The 23,251-nt window shown below is 54.3% G+C and overlaps 1 protein-coding gene across 5 annotated transcripts in view; it reads right to left on the minus strand.

The window, feature by feature from the left end:
* The window catches only part of AKNA (AT-hook transcription factor), a 54,423-nt gene that overhangs the window by 23,427 nt on the left and 7,745 nt on the right, over positions 1-23,251 (minus strand). For 4 of the 5 annotated variants that reach the window (XM_040631782.1, XM_040631784.1, XM_040631783.1 and 1 more), the window contains 6 exons: positions 15,772-16,146; positions 11,670-12,730; positions 9,848-9,922; positions 4,025-4,181; positions 3,184-3,326; positions 532-591 (listed from right to left, as the gene is read on the minus strand). In XM_040631782.1, coding sequence (XP_040487716.1) covers positions 532-591; positions 3,184-3,326; positions 4,025-4,181; positions 9,848-9,922; positions 11,670-12,730; positions 15,772-16,093 — 1,818 coding nt within the window. In that variant the 5' untranslated portion in view covers positions 16,094-16,146. Of the gene's footprint in view, positions 1-531; positions 592-3,183; positions 3,327-4,024; positions 4,182-9,847; positions 9,923-11,669; positions 12,731-15,771; positions 16,147-21,098; positions 21,927-23,251 lie in introns of those variants that run through there. The other variant, XM_040631779.1, reaches the window with a different exon arrangement.

A 23,251-nucleotide genomic window follows, 5' to 3' on the forward strand; every position in this document is an offset into this window, starting at 1 on the left:
CCGTTTTCCCCTTGGTTTTCAAATATTGGGCAATTACTTGTATCATAAAGAAGAGTAAAGAAAAGAGAAAGTCTTCTTCTGGCGGCCGAGAAGCAGGATAGTCCATGGGAAGCACTGCAGGCCAGTGGGACCACCCAGGAACTGGGAATCAGACAGACCTGGGTCTGGGCTCTGCTGCCTACCAGCTGTGTGGCCTTCATGTTCCCTGTCTGGGCTTCCCCATTCCATTCCAGTTAAATGGGGGTGACGACTGTAACTGCCTTACCGGCTTTCTACGAGAAAATGAAACGTGTGCATGAGAGGCTTGCTACGGGGCCTGGCACACCACCGTCAGTGCCTAAGGAGTGGCAGTCCTGTGATATCATGACCGTGACCATGGCAGGCTAAGCAGGGGCTGTTTGCTCTCAAAGGAGACAGTGTGTCTGGGATTCTCTGGCCTGTCTTGCGGCAGACGAGGCTTCAGAGACTCCGCTGTGGGAGACAGAGCCGTCGTCTGGCAGCTCCAAGGGCATCTCCTGCAGTGGGCAGTACCTTGAGCTGGTCCTGGGGCGTCAGCTGTCCAGCCTGCATCAGTCCTGCGAAGGACTCCACCTGGACGTTGGGAGGGGAAAGGAAACATGCTCCATGAATCCAGACCCTGGAAGATGGGTCCCTCAGGCCCCTCACACTCAGTCACATTCACGCTTTGGCGGCAGGAACTGGGTCCCGCCTCAGGATGTAGGTTTTCTGCCCAGCACGGAAAGGCGGGTGCCAGAAATTGGCTCCACCCCGGGCCTCGGCATTGGCAACTTTGGAACTATCAAAGTAAAGCCTCCCAGAATTCACTGAGAGCAAAGCACACTCCCTCGTGTGCACGAAGGCCTACGAGACAGGAGTGCTCACTGCAGCATAGCTGGGGGCAGTGGGAAACAATCTAAAAGCTTGTCCGTGGAACAGTACGCAGCCACCAAGAGGAGGAAGCGGCATGTGCACGTGCTCCTGAATAAAGGAAGACCTACTTTCCAGTGTCAAGTCCACGGACAGGCCAGTCTTTATAAGATGCTACCGTCTGTACAAAATATCGAGGGAATAAAAAAGGAAAAATATAAATACGTTTGCCTGTATATTATAAATGCCTTCTAGAAGGATGCAAGAAACTGAACCATTCATTGCTTCTGGGGCAGAGAACTGGGTGGCGGGGGCGCGGTGGGAGACAGGGAGGGGAGGAAGCCTTTCAATTACATGCGTCTTTTGATCTTTGAACGAAGTGAATCCATTGCCTACCCAAAAATAGTCAACTTTAGGATATTAAAAAAGTCAAGGTACAACGTAGCACACATACTTACGTGACCATGTGTGTGTGTTGAACATTTTTACATGAAACAGAAGGGCAAGTGAGGGAAAACCGACTTTTCCATGAATATGCCCTTTGTACTATGTGAGGGTCTTTACCACGTGCATCTATGACCTTCACAAAAAAACTTTTAACTACGAAAAACAGGGCAAAGGTGATTTGGGGCTTTCTGGGATTTCTAGGAAAGCTCTAGGTTAGTGCCAAAACAGAATATCAAAATTTATATAATACAATGAGATTCCATAACATATATATATGTGTATATATATATATAAATAATAGAAATGTAATGCAAGTTACATATGCAATTTAAAATTTTCTATAAAATAAAATTTCCTAGTAGCTGTATTTAAAATGTAAAAAAGGAACAGGTGAACTAATTTTAATAATACATTTTGTGACCCTAAACTATTATTTTGACATGTAATCAATGTAAAAATTATGAATGAGCTATTTTATATTCTGTGGTTGCATTAAGTCTTTGCGACCCAGCGTGTTTCCCGCTGACAGAACGTCCCAGTTTGGACTGGCCACGTGGCAAGTACTCAGGGGCCACATGACCTGTGGCTCTTGTGCAAACAACACAGCTCGGGGTCATCAGGGGTCAGCTGTGCCCCAGCTCCTGCTCATGGTGATGACCTTGGCTTTGCTTTGTAACACACAGGACAAGAAGCCACATCCCTCTGTGACGGGACTCAGACTGGTGGGGATTACACAGGATAAAGTGCTTGTTCATGTTACTACGATACCTGCGTGAAGACAGTCTGCTCCCGGAGAGAAGCCAGATGCAAAAGGACGAGTATTAGAGGACTCTAAGTGAAATGTCCAGAAGGGGCAAACCCGTGGAGACAGAAAGTAGGCGAGTGGCTGCCAGGGACTGAGACAGAGGCAATGAGGAGCGACCCCTTCATGGGGATGGAGTCTCTTATTGGGTGATGAAAATGTTCCAAGGCCGACTGTGGGGATGACTGTGAATATAGTAAGACCCACTGAAGCAGTAACTTTAAAGGAGTAAATTGGATGACATGTGAATTCTATCTCAGTAAAACTGTTACAATAAATAAATAAATAAATAAATAAATAAATAAATAAATAAATAATGGTATTACTCTGAAGGAATTTTTTTATGGACACAGTAATATATGTACCTGTTTCATTTCCCTTGTTGCACTGGCAGCTAGGAAGCTCAAAGCGTTCAGCATCCAATAGGACATTTTGTTTATTCATTTCATACTAGTTCACTCTAGGTTTTTCTACCCTTACTTCCCCTTTGCCCCCCAGTTTCCTTACTTCCGTCTTTAGAAGGTGGTTATAATGCAAGGATTTTCTCAGCAGCTTTAAAGCGCTTTTGGCAGAAGGCCAAGGGTACAGCTATAAATAGACCTGCAAACAACTCACAGTGACTTGGACTGTTTGGTGAAAATATAAAGGCCCTTTGAGAAGTGACTGAGAATGGATGTCTGTAATGAATGAACTAAGAAAGTGGGGTGATTTATCCTGAAGAGGAACAGGTAGAGGGGAGGTTCTGTTATCCTTCCTGAATCCTGGAAGGGCTGAGAGTCTCCCCTGGGGAGGTGACCCAGGAGATACTTTCAAGCATAGCTGGAGGGAGTTGGATGAGACCCGATGTCAAAAAAGGGAGTGAAACCCAGTGCCGAGTGACAAGGAGGCGGCTCTAGACCGAGCGGCCTCTACACGGGGCAGAGGCTCCTGTTTTCGAGATGGCCAAGTTTTGTTCAGCAGGGAGGAACAAGTAAGCCTTGCGGAGAGCGTCTCCCTCAAGCAGGCACAGGCTCCACTTTCTCCAGGTGAGTTGTGTATCCCCTGGGCAAAGCTGGGCTTCCCCTCACCTTGTCCAGGAACCGGCTGGCCTGAGAGGCCAACTCCTGGGTCCGCTCTGCGGAGGGCTGGTCCTGGGCGATGCCTGGGTTCTCCAGAAGCCACGCTGGGGCAGACAAGGAGGGGCTCAGGTCTCCTTGAGCTGATGGCCACCCTGGAATGCACAACCACTCAACACTGGGGCCAAGGACTGTCCTTCCTGGGGCTGAGGGATTAGCACCGAACCTCAGAACCACACCCGCCATCATCAAGCTACAACTGTCACATGGCGATCACACTGTCTTCACAGGGGCCCCAGGATGCAGGCTGGGTGATGTCGGCCCCCGATATGGGGGAGAACGAGGTCTGGATCTGCCCTAGAACGCACAGCTGGGGCCAAGACAGGCCTCTGGTTTCCCAGTCAGTGTTTCAGGCTTTAACTCAGAAAGTCGTGGGTTCAAATCCCCACCCTCCCCCTTCCCTTGTGGCATGTGACATTCAGCATGTCCTCGCCTCTCCTTGACTTTCAGTGGAGCTGATGTGGGGATTAACTGGGATCGCACATGGCAAGCCTTGGCGCAGAGCCTGGGCCCCACGTGGGCACCATAGTGACAGTCCTCTCTGTTCTGTAATGGGCCTGAGGTCACCCAACTGCCAAGCGCAGAGCTAGGGCCTTCTCCAGCCTGCTCTGGCTCTAGGCAAGACGCTGTCCACATCTCCATCTGCCTTCTTCACGTCGAAGGTCCCAGAGAAGGGCCTCATCTCCCTCCCTCCCCTGGCCTGAAGCCAGTGTCACCCAAGGGGAACCAAGTGCCCCTGGAGTGGAATCACAGGCAAAAGGCCCTCCAGTCCCATTTCTTCTCCCAGACTCACCTGAGGCCCCAGAGGTCTGTGGGGTTTCAGCAGAGCCTGACCACCGCACCACAGAGTGGGGCTGTGGGATGGTGAAGGACAAGACCTTGGTCCCCTGGGGCACCGTCCCTGTGTGGATGCTGTGGCTGGGCTGGGGCGGGTCCGAGTACAGGTTCACCTGTCCGGGAGGGGAGGCATGAGCACAGCCAAGTCAGGCTTGGGGCGAACCCCCAACAGGCCTCCCCTTCATTCACACCATCACTTAGGCACTCAACAAACATGGCTTGTAAGAATTAATACCACCTTTAGTGGAGCCCTTGGGTGGGGGCCAAACATCAGGCCAAGGACTTACAGGCCCTTTCATCCTCTCTTTCTGGCAGTCCTGAAGGGGAAGCAGGGCAGGGACTATCATCCCCATTTTACAGAAGAGGAAACTAAGACTTTGGTTAAGTCACTCACTCAAAATCTCCAGTTATAAATCCTTGGGCTGAGATTATAACCCTGTTGTGACCCTAAAGACTATGGTTTTCCGTATTAATCATTTTTAATAATATTTGTTATCATAATTTATAATGTAACCACAATTATAATTAATGTATTTAACATACAGCAAGTATAATTATAATCATATAGTATTTATTATTAATAAAAACATTTCAATCATAATTATCCCATTGATAATAACAGCAATTGATGGCTGTTTGAATGAGTGAGGAAACCAATAAGGGAACAAACTAATCTCTCAGCTGTAGCGGGTCTCCATCATTTGAGGGTGGATTTCAAGTGGTAAACAGCCCAGGGTGTGAGGGAGAAGTCTGGAATCAGGCTCATGGCCAAGGACGACCATGTGAAGCCCAAGAGTAGAGGAGACTGGTGTAGGGATGGTGGGCCAGCGCAGGGCTTGGCCAACTACGGTCTGTTTTTGTCAATACTGTTCTAGTGGACACAGCTATGCTTGCTTGTGCATTGTCTGCGGTCTTTCATGCGAGCACGGCGGCGTTGAGTCATTACCGCAGCACCTGTATGGCCCACAAAGCTGAAAATGTTCACCAGTGGGCTTTACCGCGGGCCACTTTTGAGTCCTAGAACAGGGGATTTAACTAACTTCTCTGTGCACAAAGTGAGTGCTCAATAAACAGAAGCCACCACCCTCGTATTCATCATTCCCATTATTATTGCTGTTGCCATCTTTACACATCACCATTACCATCATCACCATCTCCATTATCACCATCACCATCACCACCATCACCATCATCACCATCATCACCATCACCACCATTGCCATCATCACCATCATCACCATCGCCATCATCACCATCATCACCATCGCCATCATCACCATCATCACCATCACCAAAATCACCATCATCACCATCGCCATCATCACCATCATCACCATCACCACAATCACCATCATCACCATCACCATCAATACCATCATCATTATCACCATCACCATTAACACCATCACCATCACTGCCATCACCATTATCACCACCATCACCATCACCACCATCATCACCATCACCATCACCATCACCATCATCACCATCACCATCACCATCATCACCATCATCACCATCACCATCATCACCATCATCACCATCACCACCATCACCACCATCACCATCATCACCATCACCATCATCACCATCATCACCATCATCACCATCACCACCATCACCATCATCACCATCACCATCATCACCACCATCACCATCATCACCACCATCACCATCACCATCAATACCATCATCATTATCACCATCACCATTAACACCATCACCATCACTGCCATCACCATCATCACCATCATCACCATCACCACCATCATCACCATCACCATCACCATCACCATCATCACCATCACCATCATCACCATCACCATCATCACCATCATCACCATCACCATCATCACCATCATCACCATCACCATCACCACCATCATCACCATAACCATCATCACCATCACCATCACCATCACCATCATCACCATCATCACCATCACCATCATCACCATCACTATCATTATCACCATCACCATCATCATCGTTCTCTCCATCATCATCACATCACCATTATCACCATTGTCATTTATGCGGCCATCGTGGAGGCAGGTCCCTGGAAAAGCTATTCCCCTGTAGTGCCTCAGTGTCCCCCAGCTGGTCAGGCAGCTTATCTTACTGCTCCCTGCTGCCCCAAGGTCCTGACCTTGGCAGTTTAGGGCATGCCTGACAGACAGAGCTCCCTAGCCCCCAGGCGGGCAGCCTCTCCCTGCTTAAGCTGCTCTTCACGTCCTGGCTGTGGTAGAAAAATCTACTCCAAAGTGAGGGACAATGGCCCAGCATGGCCTGGCCCCCAGTGCCTCCCCCTCCTTCAGATGCGGCCTCTGATGAGAACATAGTTGGATTTTAATAATCCTCTCTGCCATCTGCTCAGACCCGCCTGTGGGGGCTTTCCCACTAGCACCCCTTTCCTCCCATGGTGACCCAAATCTGGGGAAGACCCAGCCCTCCAGCATGTGTCCCCTGCCCCACCCTGCCCCTCCCCCAGCCTCACACCCAGCCCACCAAGGCCCAACCTGGGGGGCAACAGGAATGGGAACTGTTTCAGCAGAGGGGCCAAAATTCCTTGTAGAGGCCTGGGAAGGGGGAACTGGGGGTGAGTGTGGGTAATTTGAAGCTGCTTAGGCCCCGCCCTCTCAGGATCTGTGTCTGGACACAGCCAGCACCCACTCCAGCACCCCAGGGTGCTCCTTTTAAGCCAGGGTGTCCTGTGGAGCTCCCGGAGGCTAGATTAGCTCCCTCAGCGGGGTTAATCAGTGAACAGTAGACCAGCAAGTGTGGGAAACAGGGGGTTAAGTAACTGACTAGTCTTTGCACAGATGGGTTGCTCACAGCCTTTAAAATGCTAATGGGCTTTATGAATGGGGCGAGGAGGGGGAGAGTGGAGAGAATAGGAAATGTTTCCCCCAACTCCTCTGAAGACTAACCTCCATGCTCCCCCCCACCCCGCCTCCCACCTCCATCAGGGGCTCCTGGACCAAGGAGTGGTCAGCAGAACACACATTTGAGGAAAGGCAGGTTTATGTGCCCCCACCCCCTTTCTGGGGTAGCTTCTGGTCTCCTCAGCCCCTCCAGATGCCCCTGCAGCTGAGCCCAGGGACAGCAGCTGGGGGGAGGTGACAGCAAGGCAGCAAATCAGTGAGATCACCATCAACTCTGGCGCTGAGCTGGGGGAGAGAAGAGAGCCTGGCAGGGACTCCTGAGCAGCCCTGGCTCCCTGCCCCCACCCCCAGTCTGGTTCCAGGGGCACCCCCAGGCCAGGCCTTGGGACTCCCCGCCAGCCTCCCCAGCTGCAGGACCCACCATTGCCTAGTCTGGTTCTGCTAGAGATGGTGAGGTTAATAGTGGGCTTATGAGCCAGACTGCTGGGCTCAAACCCCAGCTCTGGTACCTGCTTGCTGAGCCATGGGCAAATTTCTTAGCTTCCCCATGCCTCGGTTTCCCCAGCGGTAAATAACTCAGGAAAGTGTTCAGTAAACATCACTATCACTGCTGTTATTGTCACTATAACATTGTCCTTCTGCCTTGTCCCTGTGCCTCTGCCACATGCCCAGCACCAGAGCCCAAATCCTGCTCACCCTGGTAATACTTAGCCTGGGGCCTTTTTACCACTCAGTACATGCCAGTTCCTTTCCCTCGGGTCCCTGCCCATTGCTGCCCACCCACTACTGGGCTGGCCTGGGTGTCCTGAGGGCAACGCCCTAGCCTGGCTCTCTCCCACATGGGTCGACCCCTCCCCTTGAGCTCTGAGCAGAGTGGGGGGGGGGGAGTGGGTGGGCTCAGCAGGTCCCTGGGGAGTCCACTTGCGCTGGCTTAGTCTGAGGGAGCAGTAACACTTCTGCCTCCATGAACTGGCCTCCCCGGCAAGGGCTCTGAGCAGGAAGCCGCACTGGGGTCTCCTGAGTCTTCAGGGTACAGTCTCTAGAGCTGGGGACAGGGTGAAGAGTCCAGCGGGAAGCCGGAACCCCCCAGGCCCCGTGGGACCGTGCCATCACCTCCCCAATGGGGCTCCGTGTCCTCTTCAGCCCACCAGGACGGTAAGCCCCACCAGGGCAGCTGTGAGACTGGGGACCAGGGGAGAATCATCCTGCTTCTGGAAGAGTCTAGCTGACCTGTGCTCACCCTTCTCTTGAGGAGAACCCCCAAACTAAGGAGTCATTTTTCCAGAAAGTAGTGAGAGTGGGTGAGCTGGTACTGAACCATTCCCAGCCTCTCCCACTTTCCCTCCTATGCTCCTCTCACACACCAGAGGTGGGTCTGGGTCATCAGGCAGGACAAGGTGACCGCCCGTGGGGAGACTTCGGGTCCCCACTGGGTTGGGGGAGCACCCATGACAGGAGGCACCACAGCTGTGCTCCCATGGTGTCCGTCCCTGCCCACACCAGCTTGGGCACCCAATAAACACCTTCATATTAATCATATTCAAAAGAAAAATAGTCCCCATCTCTTCGGAAGTATTTGCCAAGCCCTGGTAAGTGCTTTCCACATACTGACTCACTCTCTAAAGTGAGTAGAGGAGGAAGCAAGGAGAGGAGGGAGGGAGGAGGTGCTCCAAGGCTCTGCCCCTGACCTTGAACTCTGGCCGCCTCTGCCCCTCCTAAGGACCCGGTTTCCAATTTGGTAGATGGGGGGCTGAGCGTTTGGATTTAATGGCCAGTTCCTTTCTCCCTGGAGCTTCTAGGAGCTCGCAGCCATGTGGGCATGGTTCCCCCAGGGAGGATGCCTCAGCAAGCCCCACCTAGGTCCTCCCCACCTTCCCCTGCCCTGCCACCCTGACTCTGGTTCCTTAGCTCAGAGAGCTAAAGGGAGCCTTAAGACATCAGAGGGAACGCACTGGCTCCCAGGAGGAAGGTCTGATGAACCCTTTTTGCCGACGGGCCCTAGGAGGCCAGGATGGAAGGGACCAGCCTGCGTCCTGATGGGCGTGGGAACATAGGACAACTGCTTCCAGAACAGGACCTCCTCCGTTTTCTTATCAGGGCTGCCTCGGAGACACTTCACAGAAGTGCCTCTGGAGGCTTGAGAGCAGCCTGTGGCTGGGGAGGGGTCCTGGAACATGACAGGGACAGGCCAGGCGGGGGCCCTGAGAGAGCAGGCAAGGGAGAGGGAAGGTCTGCATCTCTGCACCTCAGCTCCTACCCCCTCCTCCACTGTGGCCTGATGGGGCAAGAGCGGGGGAGGGGAAGCAGGAAGCCACGAGGGGCTGCAACAGGCCCCACTTCCTGCCTCACCCCCAGAAAGGGGAAGGTCTCAAGTGAGAATTCACAGACTCCTCCTCAGTCAGGGTGGGGGCTGAGCAGGATGGGTGTGAATGGGTTTCCCCCTCCTCACTCCCTCTGCTACATACTGGACATTCAGTCAGGGGGTGAGGGGGGAGGCTGTGCATGAGACATTCGGGAAGGATCAGGCCCAGGAAATAAGCACCAGGAGCTGAGCAGAAACTCTGTGCTACTCCCTTGAGGGTCAGAGAGCCCAAGAAACTTGCTTGGGGTCACACGGCTGGTCAGCAATGGAGCCAGGAGCAGAGCCCAACTGGTCTGACTCCAGAGCTGCTCTGGTGAAAATCCTGGATTCAAGGACATCACAGCTCATCAGTGATAAAGGAGATAGAGCACAGAGGGGCAAGGTCAATGCCCGGGGCCAGAGAGGGACCCCGTGGTAGACTGAGGATCGGGTTCTTGTATCCCTGGGGTCTCAGGAGGCAGGAGCAAAGACTGCGGGGCAGTGTCATCTCGCAGGGGCCAGGCCCCCACCTCCACCCTGCCCCAGCCGGTACCTTGGCCCCAAGGCGCAGCTGGTCAATGGTGTTCTCGGCCTCCGCGTACTTGGTGAGGAGCCTGTGGTAGTCCTCCTGCAGGAGAGGGAGAGCAGCACGGTCATGCGCCCACGCCCCTCACCGTGAGACCCCTCACGGGAGCCCACCCCCCAAAGGGTTCCTCAGAGTGTAAGAGCTCAGAGGTGGGAGCTGAGCAGACCCCCTCAGGCTCGCGTGCAAACCACGCCCCCCGTGGCCAAATTCTGAGTGGGAGAGGCGGCAGGACAGCCTGCTAATGTCGCTGACAGTACATCAGGGATGAGGGCCTCTGGGCTGGTTTACCTTGATGCATGACCCCTGTCACAGAGGACTGCACCTGTCTGCTCATCCGTCCTATTCCCTGTGCGTCTGTCGGCTCTGTGGGCTGAGGCCCACATCCGTCTGCCCCACTGCTCTCCTCCCAGCGCTGGAGGACCATGTGTTCCTACGTGGGTTTTTTTAATGGCAGATGGAATGAATCATCCAAGGGTCCCATAGAAGACTCGGAAATCACAATCACATGTACTCAGAGTCTCTACTTGCCCTAAACAAAACTGAACAGCTTCATCCAACAAGTCACGACAGGACAAAGGCAAAAACAGACGGCACCTGCCGCCTTTGAAGGATGTCGGGGAACAGTGCTCTGCAGACTGGTAATTAGAAGGACAGACTCAAGCATTTCTCCTGTGCTTCCCACATGAACAAGACCTTGGTCACCAAATAGTCGATGAGGGAAAGTTTTACTTTATAGAAGATTTCCAGCAAGTAAATGCAGAAGGAATGATCGCATTAGGACACTACCGCTTTGTCACCCCCAAAGGGAGGACTGGATCAAGGCCACGGCCATCGGTGGCCACTGACATCACCAATGAGAGACGAGCAAGCATCCCGTGCCTCCTCAACGAACCACCCGTGACATGCTCTTGCCAAAAAAAAAAAAAAAAAAAAATCCCTACCCGCATGGAGTGGGTGGTCTGGAGGGGAAATAAACAGATGGTTACAACCCAAAAAGCTTCGAGCTCCAGACTGACAACATACAGGACAAGGAGAGGACGGTAGAACATAGGAAGAGATATGAGATGGTGTGTGAGCAAACTCCAGAATGTGGGAGACCCTCCAGCACAGGGCTGGTTTCCTCAACAAATAAACTAAAAGGAAGAAAGAGATCTGAAAAAAATAGGGGTGGGATGGGGGAGACTTGAAAGGGACATGGATCACATGCAATAGATGAGCTGTGTTTGGACGTGATTCAAACCAACTGAAATAAACAAGCCATTTACGAGACACAGGGGAGATCTGAACATGGACTGGATACGGAGAATATTAAGGAATTGGTGTTGGCTTTTAGGTATGTTAATGGGATCGTGACGTTTCGGAGCGAGTCCTTATCTTTAGACATACACACTAAAATATTTCTGGGTAAGATGATTTGAGGCCTGCAATTTGCTTCAAAACATTCCAGTACGGTGAGCGGGGGAAGAGATGAGGCCATAGGTGAAAAAGGTTGCTGGGGGCTGGGTGGCAGGTACACGGGGGTTCATTATACCGTTTTCTGTCTTCTGTATGTTTTGAATTTCTCCCAGCAGAAGTTAAAAACAAACACGCGGATTCTCCTTGGGCCGTGAGTGTAAGCACTGCTCTTTTTGGGCAAAGGGCTTAGGGCTATGTTCCCAGCTCGGGGACAACCCTCGCTCTACCAGCAGGGGATTCCTGGCCCAGTCTTAAGACTTCCTACCCAAACTGCCTCGAACTCTGGGCCAACAGGTGCCTTGGTGACATGCCTATAGACATGGGTCCAGCTTACCTGGAGCTGATGGACCAGCTTGGTGGCTTGCTCAGGCGTCTGAAATTCTTGGGGTACCCTGGTGATGGGGTGTGTAGGAGGTGGGTCCCGGGCCGGGCAGGTTTCTCCGCTGCTTAACAGCACTTCCTGTACAATCTCAGCAGGTGATTTGAAGATCAGCGGCCTGGCAGGGCCCCGAGGCTGCCTGCTGTGGCTCCTGGCCTTGGGGGGGTGGTAGCTCTCATCTTTGGGGAACCTCACCCGGGGTCCCACCTTGGAGAAATCAGGGAGTGGGTAGTTCAGCTGCCCCCGCCCGTACTTGGAGGCATCAGAAGATGAGTGGCCAGCCAGAGTGGCTCCCTGCTTGGGTGGCAGCCTGTCTTGGCGGCCTGGCCTAGGTGGATTCGGGGGGCTGATGGAGCCGGTAAATCGAGAAGGGAGTGGTTTAGGTGATGTCCGTGTCCGTTTCCAGGCTTGGTCCCCCAACTGAGGGTGGGAAAGGCTGGTACTTTCTTTCCACTTATCTGCCGGACGCTGGAGGCTCTGGGCCTGGGGTGCTGAGGAGTCCTGGAATTCCGTGGGGGTTGCCAGAGCAACACTTCCTCCAGTTCTGGTGTTTGGGGTTAGGAGGTGGTGACTGGAGCTCTGTGGTAATGTTTCTGCCAGGGCAACGGGCTGGGGGACATCCATTTCTCCTTCCCAGGTAGAATCAAGGCTGTCATTGGGGTGGTCGAGGCTCATGGTCCCACTGCTCCAGGATCTTACAGAGCTGAGGTCAACAGTTGGGTTGTCCTCAGAATGTTCTGGAAGCTTGTCTCCATTGGCTTGTTTGCCAGAGGACACCCAGCCTGTGTCCTGACTCCACCCTAGAGCCATGGGGTTGGTGTTTCCATTGCCCCCTGAGCTGAGACCAGTCTCATACTCCAATCTTGGGGCACTCTCTCCAGCTTCCTCCACCTCAGGACCTCCAAGGGCTTCATCCGGCTCCTCTTCAGTCATGGCCAGGTGAGGATCCTGCTGGGGGAGCCAGTTGAGGGGCAAGTTGGAATTTTCTGGGCTGTCCACATCCTCCACTTCAAACTCTGGAAAGACAGGTCATGGCTCAGGATATACCAGGTCTGGACTCACTGTGACCTGAGTCATTTCACCCCTCTGGGCTTTCATTTCCTCATTCTGTAGTGATGGCAAGAATCCCAGTGATCGCCCCTGTATGGCCAAGTACTTACCTTGCACCTCCTCTAGTTGTCTCGAGTCCTCCAACCTGGTCCTCAAACCTGGCTGTCCCCTCAGTATTTCCTGTCTCAGCAAATGGGAACACCGTCCCATCCAGTTGCACAAGCCAGAAGCTTGGTCAGCACCTTGACCATCTACCCCCCACCCCCCACCCCCACCCAATCCCCATAATCCATTCTGCCCCCTGATCCTGTCACGATCACCTCCTACAGAGCTCTCAAACTGACCTAGTGCTCTTAATACCTACCTTTGCTCTAGCCAACATTCTCTCTTGCCCGGACCACTGCAGTAGCCACCTAATGATCTCCTTAATCCTCACCCCTCATCCTCCGCCTGAAGACTCAGCAATACCTTCCTGTTCCCTGGACAGAGTATGGTCCTAAGATCCCTGTCTCCAGACCCCATTAGCTCTCCTAATCTATCTCTTTCCTATGGTCCCCCTCAGTCTCTCCCTGCTCTAGCCATGCCACATTGCTCCAACCACAGGGCCTTTGCCCACACTGATCTCTCTGCCAGGGTCCTCTCTCCCTCCCTTTGCCTAGTTAACTCCTAACTGTCCTTCAGACATTAGCTCAACCTTGACCTCATCAGGGAAATCTCAGATCTCCTAACTAGGTCAGATTCTCCCTTTTATTGGTTTTCATAGGACCGAATACCTCTTAATACACTTATCATAGCTCCTGTTTTCCATTTGTTTACATGATCGTTTCATTAGTATTTTTCTCCCCCACTACACTGAAATCTCCATGGGGGCAGAGTATTTGTATTTGCAGAGGAAGTGCTCAATATTTGTTGACTGAATGGAAAGAAGGAAAGAAGGGAAGGAGGGAGGACAATATGGTCAAAAAATATCCATTTACCCATCCATTCACTATCCTTCCAACCACTTACCCATCCATCACCCATTCCCTATTGATTCAACCATCCATCCTTTCAATCATCTATCCATCCACCTGTCTACCACCCACTCATCTCTCAATCACCACTCACCCACCTAGCCATCCATCTATCCATCCGCCCATCCATCTATCCGTCCACCTATTCACCACCCCCTCACCTATCCATCACCCACTCATTCATCTATGCAACCATCCACCCCTGTCCCCCTTCCTCCATCTATGCAACCATCCACCCCTTTCTCCCTTCCTCTATCTATCCACCCATCCACCCACCCACTCACCCACCTAGCCATCCATCTATCCATCTGCCCATCCATCTATCCGTCCACCTATCCACCCACCCACTCACCCATCCATCCCCCTATCCACCCACCCACCCATTCATGCATGCGTCCGTGTATCATCCAGCAGTCAATGTTTATTGAGCACCTACTTTGTCCTAGAACCTATGTCAGCCTCTGGGGTAGATCCAAAGTTTCATGAGACACGTGTGGGACCATCAAACACAGACTCTCTGCTCTGGGAGATACACCTTTGTCATCACCCTTGTATCACCCTCTGCTCCCCCGTGGCCTTTCCCCTGGCACCTTTACATCCTCCAACTCCTACGGCAAGTCTCCCTTGTTTACAGCAGCACACGTGAAGCCCAGAGAGGTTAAGTAACTTGCCAAAGACCGTGCAGTGGCTCACAGCAATCCTGGACTTAGGACCAAGGTCCCAGCCATGCTGGTGAGTTAGTCTCTGCGGCTGGGGATCATGCAGCAAGGTGAGGAAAGCAGGCTTTGGAGCCAGGGAGCCTTGGGTTCAATCTTGGCCCCTCTGATCCCTTCCTGGGGCCCATGGGCCAGTTGCTGACCTCTTTGGCAACACTTACTTGGACTGGAGGCTAGTCTCTTCTACCTGGCAGAAGATGGTGAGGAGGGAAGGAGACACGGCCTGTGCCCTGCTCAGCCCTGAGCCTGGCACACAGTAAGGGCAAAGGACATTGGCAGCGGCTATTATGTCATAGCCAGGGGTTACCATGTGACCTTAGGAAGGGATGCCTTTGCCCTCTCCTCCCACTGTATGCCAGTCACCTCTCCCTGATGGGCTGGAAGTGGCTCCTGAGTGGGAGCCCCACTTTAAGCAGACCTGGCATAAAGAACTTTGGGTCATGGCACAGTCTGCTACCAGCCTAATGCCTTCTCCACCATCCACGGGGGCCTGCCCGATTCATAGAACCCGAAGTCGGGGCGTTTCGTTCATGTTGTAAGTGCAACCGACACCACGTTATCGTGCTATTCTCAGTGGTATTACTGCTCCCATTTCACAGATGGGCAAACCAAAATTCAGAGACAAGGGACTTCTCAGCAAAACTCGGAATTTAGTCTGAGCTGGTCTCCATGCAAAGGAAACACTCATTTTAGAAAATAAGGCATGGCAGCATTGTCATTGCTAATTGGGATTTTTAGAAAATCTTAAAAATGGGCATAACCCTGGGACCAAGCAGTTTAAATGACCAAGGTTATTATCAAATCACACGTGCAAAGATGTACTAATGATATTCATCTCTGCATTATTTATAATAGCAAGAGATTGGCCCCCAAATTACAGAATATCCACCCCCTGGAATTGCTTTGCATGCACTAGGAATGACTTGTGGCGGGATATATGACGAGCTGGGAACTGTGCGTGTCTATCAAGTTACAAAAAAGCAGGTTACCCTATGGTTTCAGAGTGCTGTTCCATATGCATATTACATTTGCATATTTACATATGGAAAAGAGCAGTTATCTGGATAGTAAGTAATTTTTCTCTTTTTGCTTAAATTTGCTGATTTCTCTGCAATGAACATTACTACTTATGTAATTCACATCATTTAAATTTTTAAATTATAGGCTTTACGGATTTTAATTTTAAAAAATCACTAAAACACCTTCCACTCCCCCACCTCCCACCAGAAGGTGGGATGTTCAGTCCCCTGTGGGGTGGGGTTGGGGGGTCAGTCTCACCCGCTCCCACAGACTCTCCCGATTCGGAATCCTGGCGTTCATCAGCCTGCGGGTCCAGGTCCCACTCCAGCGGTTGAAGGTGCTGCTGGGCCAGCCGAAAGTCCTCCAGGAGCTCGGGGCTGGTGGCACTGGGAAAGGCCCCCTCTTTCCCGCCACTCCGCTCGGCATCCTTTTCCTCTTCAGGCCAGGCCCAGCGCCGCCGCTGGGGTCCCCTTCCCGGGCCCAGCTCAGCCCAGCGCACCTCCGTCCTGGAGCTGGCCATCGGGCCTAGCCTGCGCTTCACCTGGGCCACTTCATCTTCAGGAGACAGAGCTGCCACCATGGGCACGTGAGTCACCGCTAGCTTCTCTCAGTACCGGCCATCCTGCCTGCCGCCTGTGGTGGACACAATCAAGGGACAGCATCACTCCTCCAGTCCCCTCCCAGCTTCCAAGCAGGTTACCAACAGGAGCGCTGGAATCAGACAGCCCCAGGGCTGCTCCTGGCTCCCACCGCTTGAAGCTGTGTGACCTGGGGCGAGTCACAGCACCTTCGATCTCTATAGCAAAACCAGGAAAATAATTCCTCTCTCCTTCAAGACTTGTGTAAATTACTTGCGATACAGGGTTAGGAGGCGGAGGCCGGCCCCGGCAAGAGTTCCGTGTGTGTGAGCGACGGTCACTGTGTCCCAGGCTCCAGGCGTGGGTGCCAGGACACAGAGAGCCCAGGAGGGAGCAAACAGTCAGCGACTACCAATCAAGGGGAGCACGACAGGGAAGCACGGGGGGGCTTGGGGGGGACACGGCAGGCCTAGGAAGCAGGCAAGGCTTAGTCCAGGAGCCACTTCCTCTGGGAACCTTCCCTGACCCCCCTCGGTAAGAATGCAGACTTGGGGGGGGGTGAAAAGAACATTCCAGTACTCCAAATAATTGAAAACAGGAACTCAAACCAATACACGTACACGCACGTTCAGAGCAGCACTATTCGCAACAGCTCAAAGGGGGAAACGGCCCAAATGTCGATCGACGGGTAAGTGGATAAACACTGTGGGGTACACGTCCAACGTCACAGTGCTCGGCCATCGAAAGGAGAGAAGGGCTGGCACTCGCCACCACAAGGATGAATCTGAACAACATTAGGTGAGGCACAGAAGGTCACATACAGTAGGATTCCATTTCTCCGAAATACCCAGAATAGGGAAATCCATTGAGATGGAAAGCAGACTGGCACTTCCCAGGGGCTGGGGGCGGGCGGAATGGGAAGAGACTGCTCCACGGCCATGAGGTTCCCTTTCAGGGCCATGCAAATGTTTCGGAACGGGATACAGGCGGCGGTTGTACAACACTACACATCTACTAAATAAATGTCCCTTTTTGAAATTGTTAATTTTATGGTATGTGAATTTCACCTAAATTAAAAAAAGAGAGAGAGAGAGCAAGTCCAGGCAGGGGCACCCCAGGCACCATGGAGGTAAGAAGGGGCAACAGGGCAGTCGTGTCCCCGACGGCTGTGGGGTTGGGGCAGGGCCTGGGGGCTCCGAGAGCAGAGCGTGGGCAAGGAGAGGTGGTGGTGACCAGAGGCAGGAGGGCCTCTCAGGTCCGTTCGGTGCATCCCACGCTCAGGACAGCACACCAGAGCTGCTGCTTAGAAGTTTCTGACTGCTTCGGGAGAGGGAGCCAGAAGAGGGAGTCTTCCTTCTATCTTCCTTCTATCGTCCCCTCCTTTCCCTCCTTTCTTTCTCTCTCTCTCATCTCCCCTTGCCTTTCTTTCCCAGCCCCGTGCTTCGGCCAACAGTCCCCAAGCACCCAGCTGACAGAGCAGCGGCATGGTCCCCCCCCCGCCCCCCCCACACCCCTAGCAGCTCCGGGTTAGCTCATACAAAAGCCTGACTCTGCAGGTGGGAAAACTGAGGCCCAGACAGTAGCAGGCCCATGCCCAAAGCCACCCATCGGGCAAGACAAGGCTGGGGTGACAGGTCACCTCAGAGCCTAGGCCCCGAGCTCTTCCCCCCATGCTGTGGAGAGACGGTGTCTATAATCCTAGGCCTCCCTGGAGGACAGACAGGTCTGCGTCCCTGCAGCCTCGCGAGCACTTGCGGTTTGGTCAGAGCCTTGATTTATACGGTTGAGAAAAGTCAGCAGGCAACTATTTCTGGACAGAAAGTTCCCCGGGGAACAGCGCATCACAAGAAAGCCTGCAGCCTTCTCAAGGGCTGGAGTAGGGACAGGGAGGGAACCACACTGCACGGTCTCTGGCTGCAGCCCCTGTGCCCGCAGCAGGCCTCGGGGGGCCTCATCCCCTCTCCTGTGCCCCATCTTCCTCTCCCCCACCCCCAGAACTGCCTCCAGACCACCCTGTGGGCCTCCCCACCCCACCCCAGACGCTGTGCCCGCTCCGTGACCGCCTGCGCGTTCTCCATCTGCCCTCACCCCACACGGGGAAGCGGGTCACAGGAAAAGTATTTTTCAGAAGAGAAAACTGAAGCCTGGCATGGAACAGTGACTTGGCCATAAGCTCCCAGCTGCTTAGTGACAGAGCAAGACCTGAAACTATTCATTTGGGCCAGTAATCTCCAATTTTCTGTCACAACACTCATCAGAAACATGTATTTGCTCGCACGCTCTCTCTCTCCAGATAGCCTGATACCTTTACGTATGTGCACCTTCACGCTGATGTATTAGAGAAAATACACGTATTCGGAAAAATATATCCCCCAAAGTTTTTTTAAAAGATGCAACATTAAATAAATCTTTTAAGGGGAAGCTCTAATCCTTGCTTCCCATACCCTCTGACGGCCTGCACCCCTCTCGGGAATCCCCGCCAGGGCCTTTATAGCTTGAGGGTTCTTGAGATTCCTAGGTCAACCCGGAGAGAGCCAGACTCAGTGGCCCTGGGATAGGGCCCAGGAACCTGCATTTAGCAAACACCTGAGGTGAGGCCCACCCTTTGGGGCGGCGAGGCCTTCTGGGCCCTGCTGCTTGGGGAGGTGTGGGACGTGCTAACAAGGGCCACTGCTTTTCTCTTCCTGAAATCCCCACTGAGGAAGGGGCTGGGGCGGCATGTGGTTTTTTGACTTTTTAAAGGGCTTTTTTCGAGCCCTGCCGCAAAGCCGGCTGCCCAATCACAGGGACCCCTGGGTGCGCAAAGAGGAACATCCTGTCTCCTGGGATGACTCAGTCCTCGCTGAAACCCAGGGCGAGGCAGAGGCAGCTGCGGTCTTGAGCTGGAGTTGTGCGCATGCTCCCCAGGCCCCGACACCTGCGAGCCTCTCCTGAGCAAGGCCACTGGCTTCCGGGCAAGCCACGGCCCTCGGTGCCACGGAGCCCGGCCCCAGCCAGCCAGCCCGTGGGTCAGTCAGCACACACACTCGGGTGCCAATCACACGGCCACCTCAGGCCGGGATGAGGACACGGCCTCGCCGGGCGGCCGAGAAAGAGAAGTCGCCGGGTGCGTGGAGACGAGGTTCCAGGCCTGGAGCTCTTGCTTCTTCGTCCACGGCTGTGCTGAAAGTCCCCGCACTGCAAGGTGGGGAAAGCACCCCCTGCTCTGGCTTCTGCAAGGAGTTACTGCCCCTCGAGTGTGGGCTGGGGGGCGGGGGGGAGCCGAATGAACTTTGAGGTTCCCGGTTGACCATGGCTCCTGAGGGCGACAGCTTCACACCTCCCTCCTCCATCCTGAGGGCCCACCACAGAGTCACGAAGATGTATACTGAACACCCAGTGGGTGCAAATTAACTTTAAAAAAACCCATGACCTTCTGCTGTGTGCCAAGCACTCTTGAAGACATGAGGAATCCTGAAACGGGCCAAAGCGTCCCAAAGTTTCTACTCGGGGTGGTGGGTAACAGTATCGAGGGTTATATGAAGGAAGCATTCAGCTGGGCAACGAATGGGGAAGGGCATTCCAGGCAGAGGGAACAGCATAGGCAAAGGCACAGAGGTCTGAAAGGATGAATGGAACTTCACAGATAGCTATAGGCAGGGGTTCTCGAATGGCAGTCAAAGGCTGGGTTGCTCCAGTCAGCCTTCATGACAGCTGCAGGGTGAAGGCCCTAGCCATAGGAACTGGGGGCTGAACCCAAAAAAACCCTGTGAGCACTAAATCCCCTCAGGCGCTGGGCTGTCAGGGTCAGGGTCCCTGCCTGCCTTGGAGAAACCAGCCTCACTGGGAAGCACCGACCACTCCCTCCTCTTGTATGGCTCCTCTCCTCTCCCCCTCTCCCCTCACTGGCCCTGCCCCCAGCTCTCTCAAGGGACTACTAGCCCCTTCTGATCTCTTTCTCTGGTTCCCAAGTGGGTCTGCCCCCACCACACACACACAGGGCTTCTCTGCCCCCCTCAGCTACTCTAAAAAGGAGGACCCTTGTCTTTGTGGCTCAGTCTCTCAGGTTGTCCCATGCCAACTGCAGCCATGCAGCCTAGCTTTGCCTCCCCAAGCCTTATGATGCCCCTCCCAATCCAGCCGGGGCTATGCAGGGGGCCCCCCTCCCGGCTCCCACCTCAACCCTGACATCTAGAGAGGTGGCTGGCTGGCTCTCACAAGACCTTGGGGACAGGAAGTGCAGCTGGGGGATTCAAACCCGGGGACCATGACACTGAAACCAAGTCCATCAGACGTATGGGGAGGACGCGAGGAAGGGGAAGGGAGATTCCCCGTAGCAAGTGACTGGGCCCCTCCAGAAAGGCTGAGCTCAGAGCCCCAAACTCGGCTGCCCTCCCGGAGCAGCTGGCTGGGCACAGACCTCCTGTTCTCAAGGGGTTCCCGCCAAAAACTAGTCCCTGGAGGAAGCCCCAGGTGCTCCCCTCTCCGGATGTACCCCTCCCGCCCCCAGCTGTCTCCCAACATCAGAGGCCGAGGAGAAAGAGGAAAGGTGCCCAGGCTGCTGCGGACTCTAGCCCCACTGGCCCGAAGAGCTGGCTGTCTGCTCCCCTTGGGGTCCTTACATGCGGCAGAGGGGGCCTGCTCTCTAGTGGGGGACCCCCCCTGCTGCCTCCTGGCCTGCCCCTCATCCGAGCATCATCTTTGAGACCCCTTAGCAGCCCGAGGACCAGCTCTCCATGTGCTGATGAGGACGCCTCAGGCACAGAGAGGGACCAGCGCGTGTCCAGGTCCACAGAGCTCAGAATCAGAGCTTGGACTGGGATCCAGCGCCCGGAAGCTTGAGGAAATGCCCCAAAAATCCACCCCTGCCCCGGGGGCCAGACTCCCTAAGCTGCGAGAGAAGTAGTAACAGCTGCCACAGCTGTAACTTCCTGGCTGGGCTGGTCCAGCTGCCCTGACCGTCCCAGAGAGTCTGTGACTGGCCAGTCCAGAGGGAAGGCGGCCTCTCCACCCGCCTCACGCCCTTACCTCTCTCGGGCTCCACCACCATCCTGCGGGCCCAGGCTCAGGGGATCTGCCTGTGAGGTCTTTGTTCCAAACCTGGGGAGCCCCCTGACTCCATGGCGCCCTGGCCCGCCTCCAGGCCGCTCTGCCAGCCCGAGCCTCGGCTCACAGACAAGCATCGCTCCCCACCTCTCCCCGCCCCTGCTGCGGCTGAGGCCGCCTCGCCTGGGCAGGAAGCGCCTGGCCTGATTTCCTACAAGTGTTTGTCAGAAGGAGGGGGTTTGTCTGTGTGCAGACTGAGAGTCAGCAGGAGGAGCTTAACCCCTTGTAGGCCCTCTGCGGGTCTGGCTGCCCAGGGAAGGACTCGCAGGGACTCCCAACCTCGGGGATCGGGACCATCTGGGCCGAAGGACGGATTGAGGAGACTGAAGTCCAGAGAAGGTCAGAGGCGTGGCCAAAGTCACACAGCATGCTAAGCCTGGAAGGAGGCCTCCAGCAGCTTCCACCTTCTAGGAGCTTTTTCTGCAGCCTCTACCCTCTAGGGCACGGCCTGGGCTGAGGCTCCCTCCCTGACCAGGCCTTGGTGCCCATGGTACAATGGGAGCTCAGACCGGATGCTTCCGGCTCTGACTTCTGTCCTGTCTGCCATCCTGCAACCCAACATCTTAGGGAGGCTGCAGCAATCCCTGCCACCCCACCCACTGTCCTCACCCCAAGCTGGGCCTGTAGCTACTGTGGGATTTTGTAGGCAGCACTGGCGGTGGGGGATTGACTGATGAGCTGAATTTCTCCTGTTGTCCCCAGGACTTATCAGAGGGCAAGCTACCTTTTCCCAAGCTTCCTTCATCCCATTCACTCATTCGATAGGCACTGCTGAGCTACCCCGCTGGGAGCTTGCCGAGGTGTTGGGAACAAGGCAAGGTACAAGATAGGCCAAGTCCTTGCTCCACTCTCAACAGAAACACAGGGCAATAAACCAAACGTGGACAGAGGTATGGACAAGACCCAGAAGGGTGGGATGGAGTGGCGATCCACATGCCAGGCTCCTTTTTCTGATGCCTGAGGTTCACCCAGACCAACAGAATCAGTCTCTGGGCCTTAGCAACTGTAAAGAGTCCCAGGTGATTGGGACATGTGGCCCAGGTCGAGAATCTGTGGGTCAGAGAGTAGTGGGTTGGAGAGGAGGGTTTGGGGTTGGCAAGGAAGGTCTCTGTGAGAAGGTAACATTCGAACAAGAGACCGAAGGAAGAGAGGGGCAGGAGCGAGCCACAGGAAGAGCCGGCAGCAGAGTCTTCTGGAAGGGCAAGTGCAAAGGGCAAGGTGGGAACCAGCTGGGCTTTCCCTGAGAACAGCAAGGCTGTGTACCCAGAGCAGAGCGAACCAAGAGGGAGAGGCAGGTGCAGGGGTGGAGGGGCAGGCTCAGGGTCTGGGCCCCCCCCCACCCCCGCCATATATGTGACCCCTCACACTGGCCCTACAGAGGATCCAGGGGTTCTGAATCAGGAAACAAAAAGAAAACGGAAACTCTGGCCTCTGTACTGTCCAAAAAGCCCTCCAGGCAATTCTGACGAGCAGCCAGGTTTGGAAACGAGCCGTGTAGGAGAGGAAAATGGATCCTGAGTCAGTGTAGACCTGGGTTCCAATCCCAGCCCCACCTCTTGCTAGCTCTGTGACCTTGGAGGCTTCCTGGCTCTAAGCCTGTTTGATCATCTGTAAAACAGGGATAAGAAGGGGAGCCATCCCCCAGGGCTGCTGCCACGATTCCATGAGGTCACGCCTGCACCGCGCAGAGCTGCGGGCCTGGAACATGAGTGAGTGAATGGACAGCTTTTCTCAAGGTCAGCTTGTGAGTATCTGGCAAAGCCAGGGGCTAGAACCAGGTGCCCTCATCCCAGCAGTCAACTCACTCCTCCTTCCCCACTGCCTGCCTCTACCCACATCTGGGCGGCCAGGCTCTACTGGCAGCCCCCAGCCCAACATGGAGCAGAGCCAAACCCTAATGAGGCCCCTCCCTGCCAGCTCTGGTAACCATGTGGGCCATTGTGCGAGGGGCGGGCTCCCCTGACGGGCCTGTCACTCACTCACCCTCCCTCCCTGGTCATTAACCCAGGCAGCACCGCCATCAACCCATCAGTGCCAGGTGGCTGCCGCTGCCAGGCACGCCCCACGGCCCCTGG

The sequence above is a fragment of the Ursus maritimus genome, unplaced genomic scaffold (genome assembly GCF_017311325.1).
Source record: "Ursus maritimus isolate PB19 unplaced genomic scaffold, ASM1731132v1 scaffold_17, whole genome shotgun sequence".
NCBI classification, from domain to species: domain Eukaryota; kingdom Metazoa; phylum Chordata; class Mammalia; order Carnivora; family Ursidae; genus Ursus; species Ursus maritimus.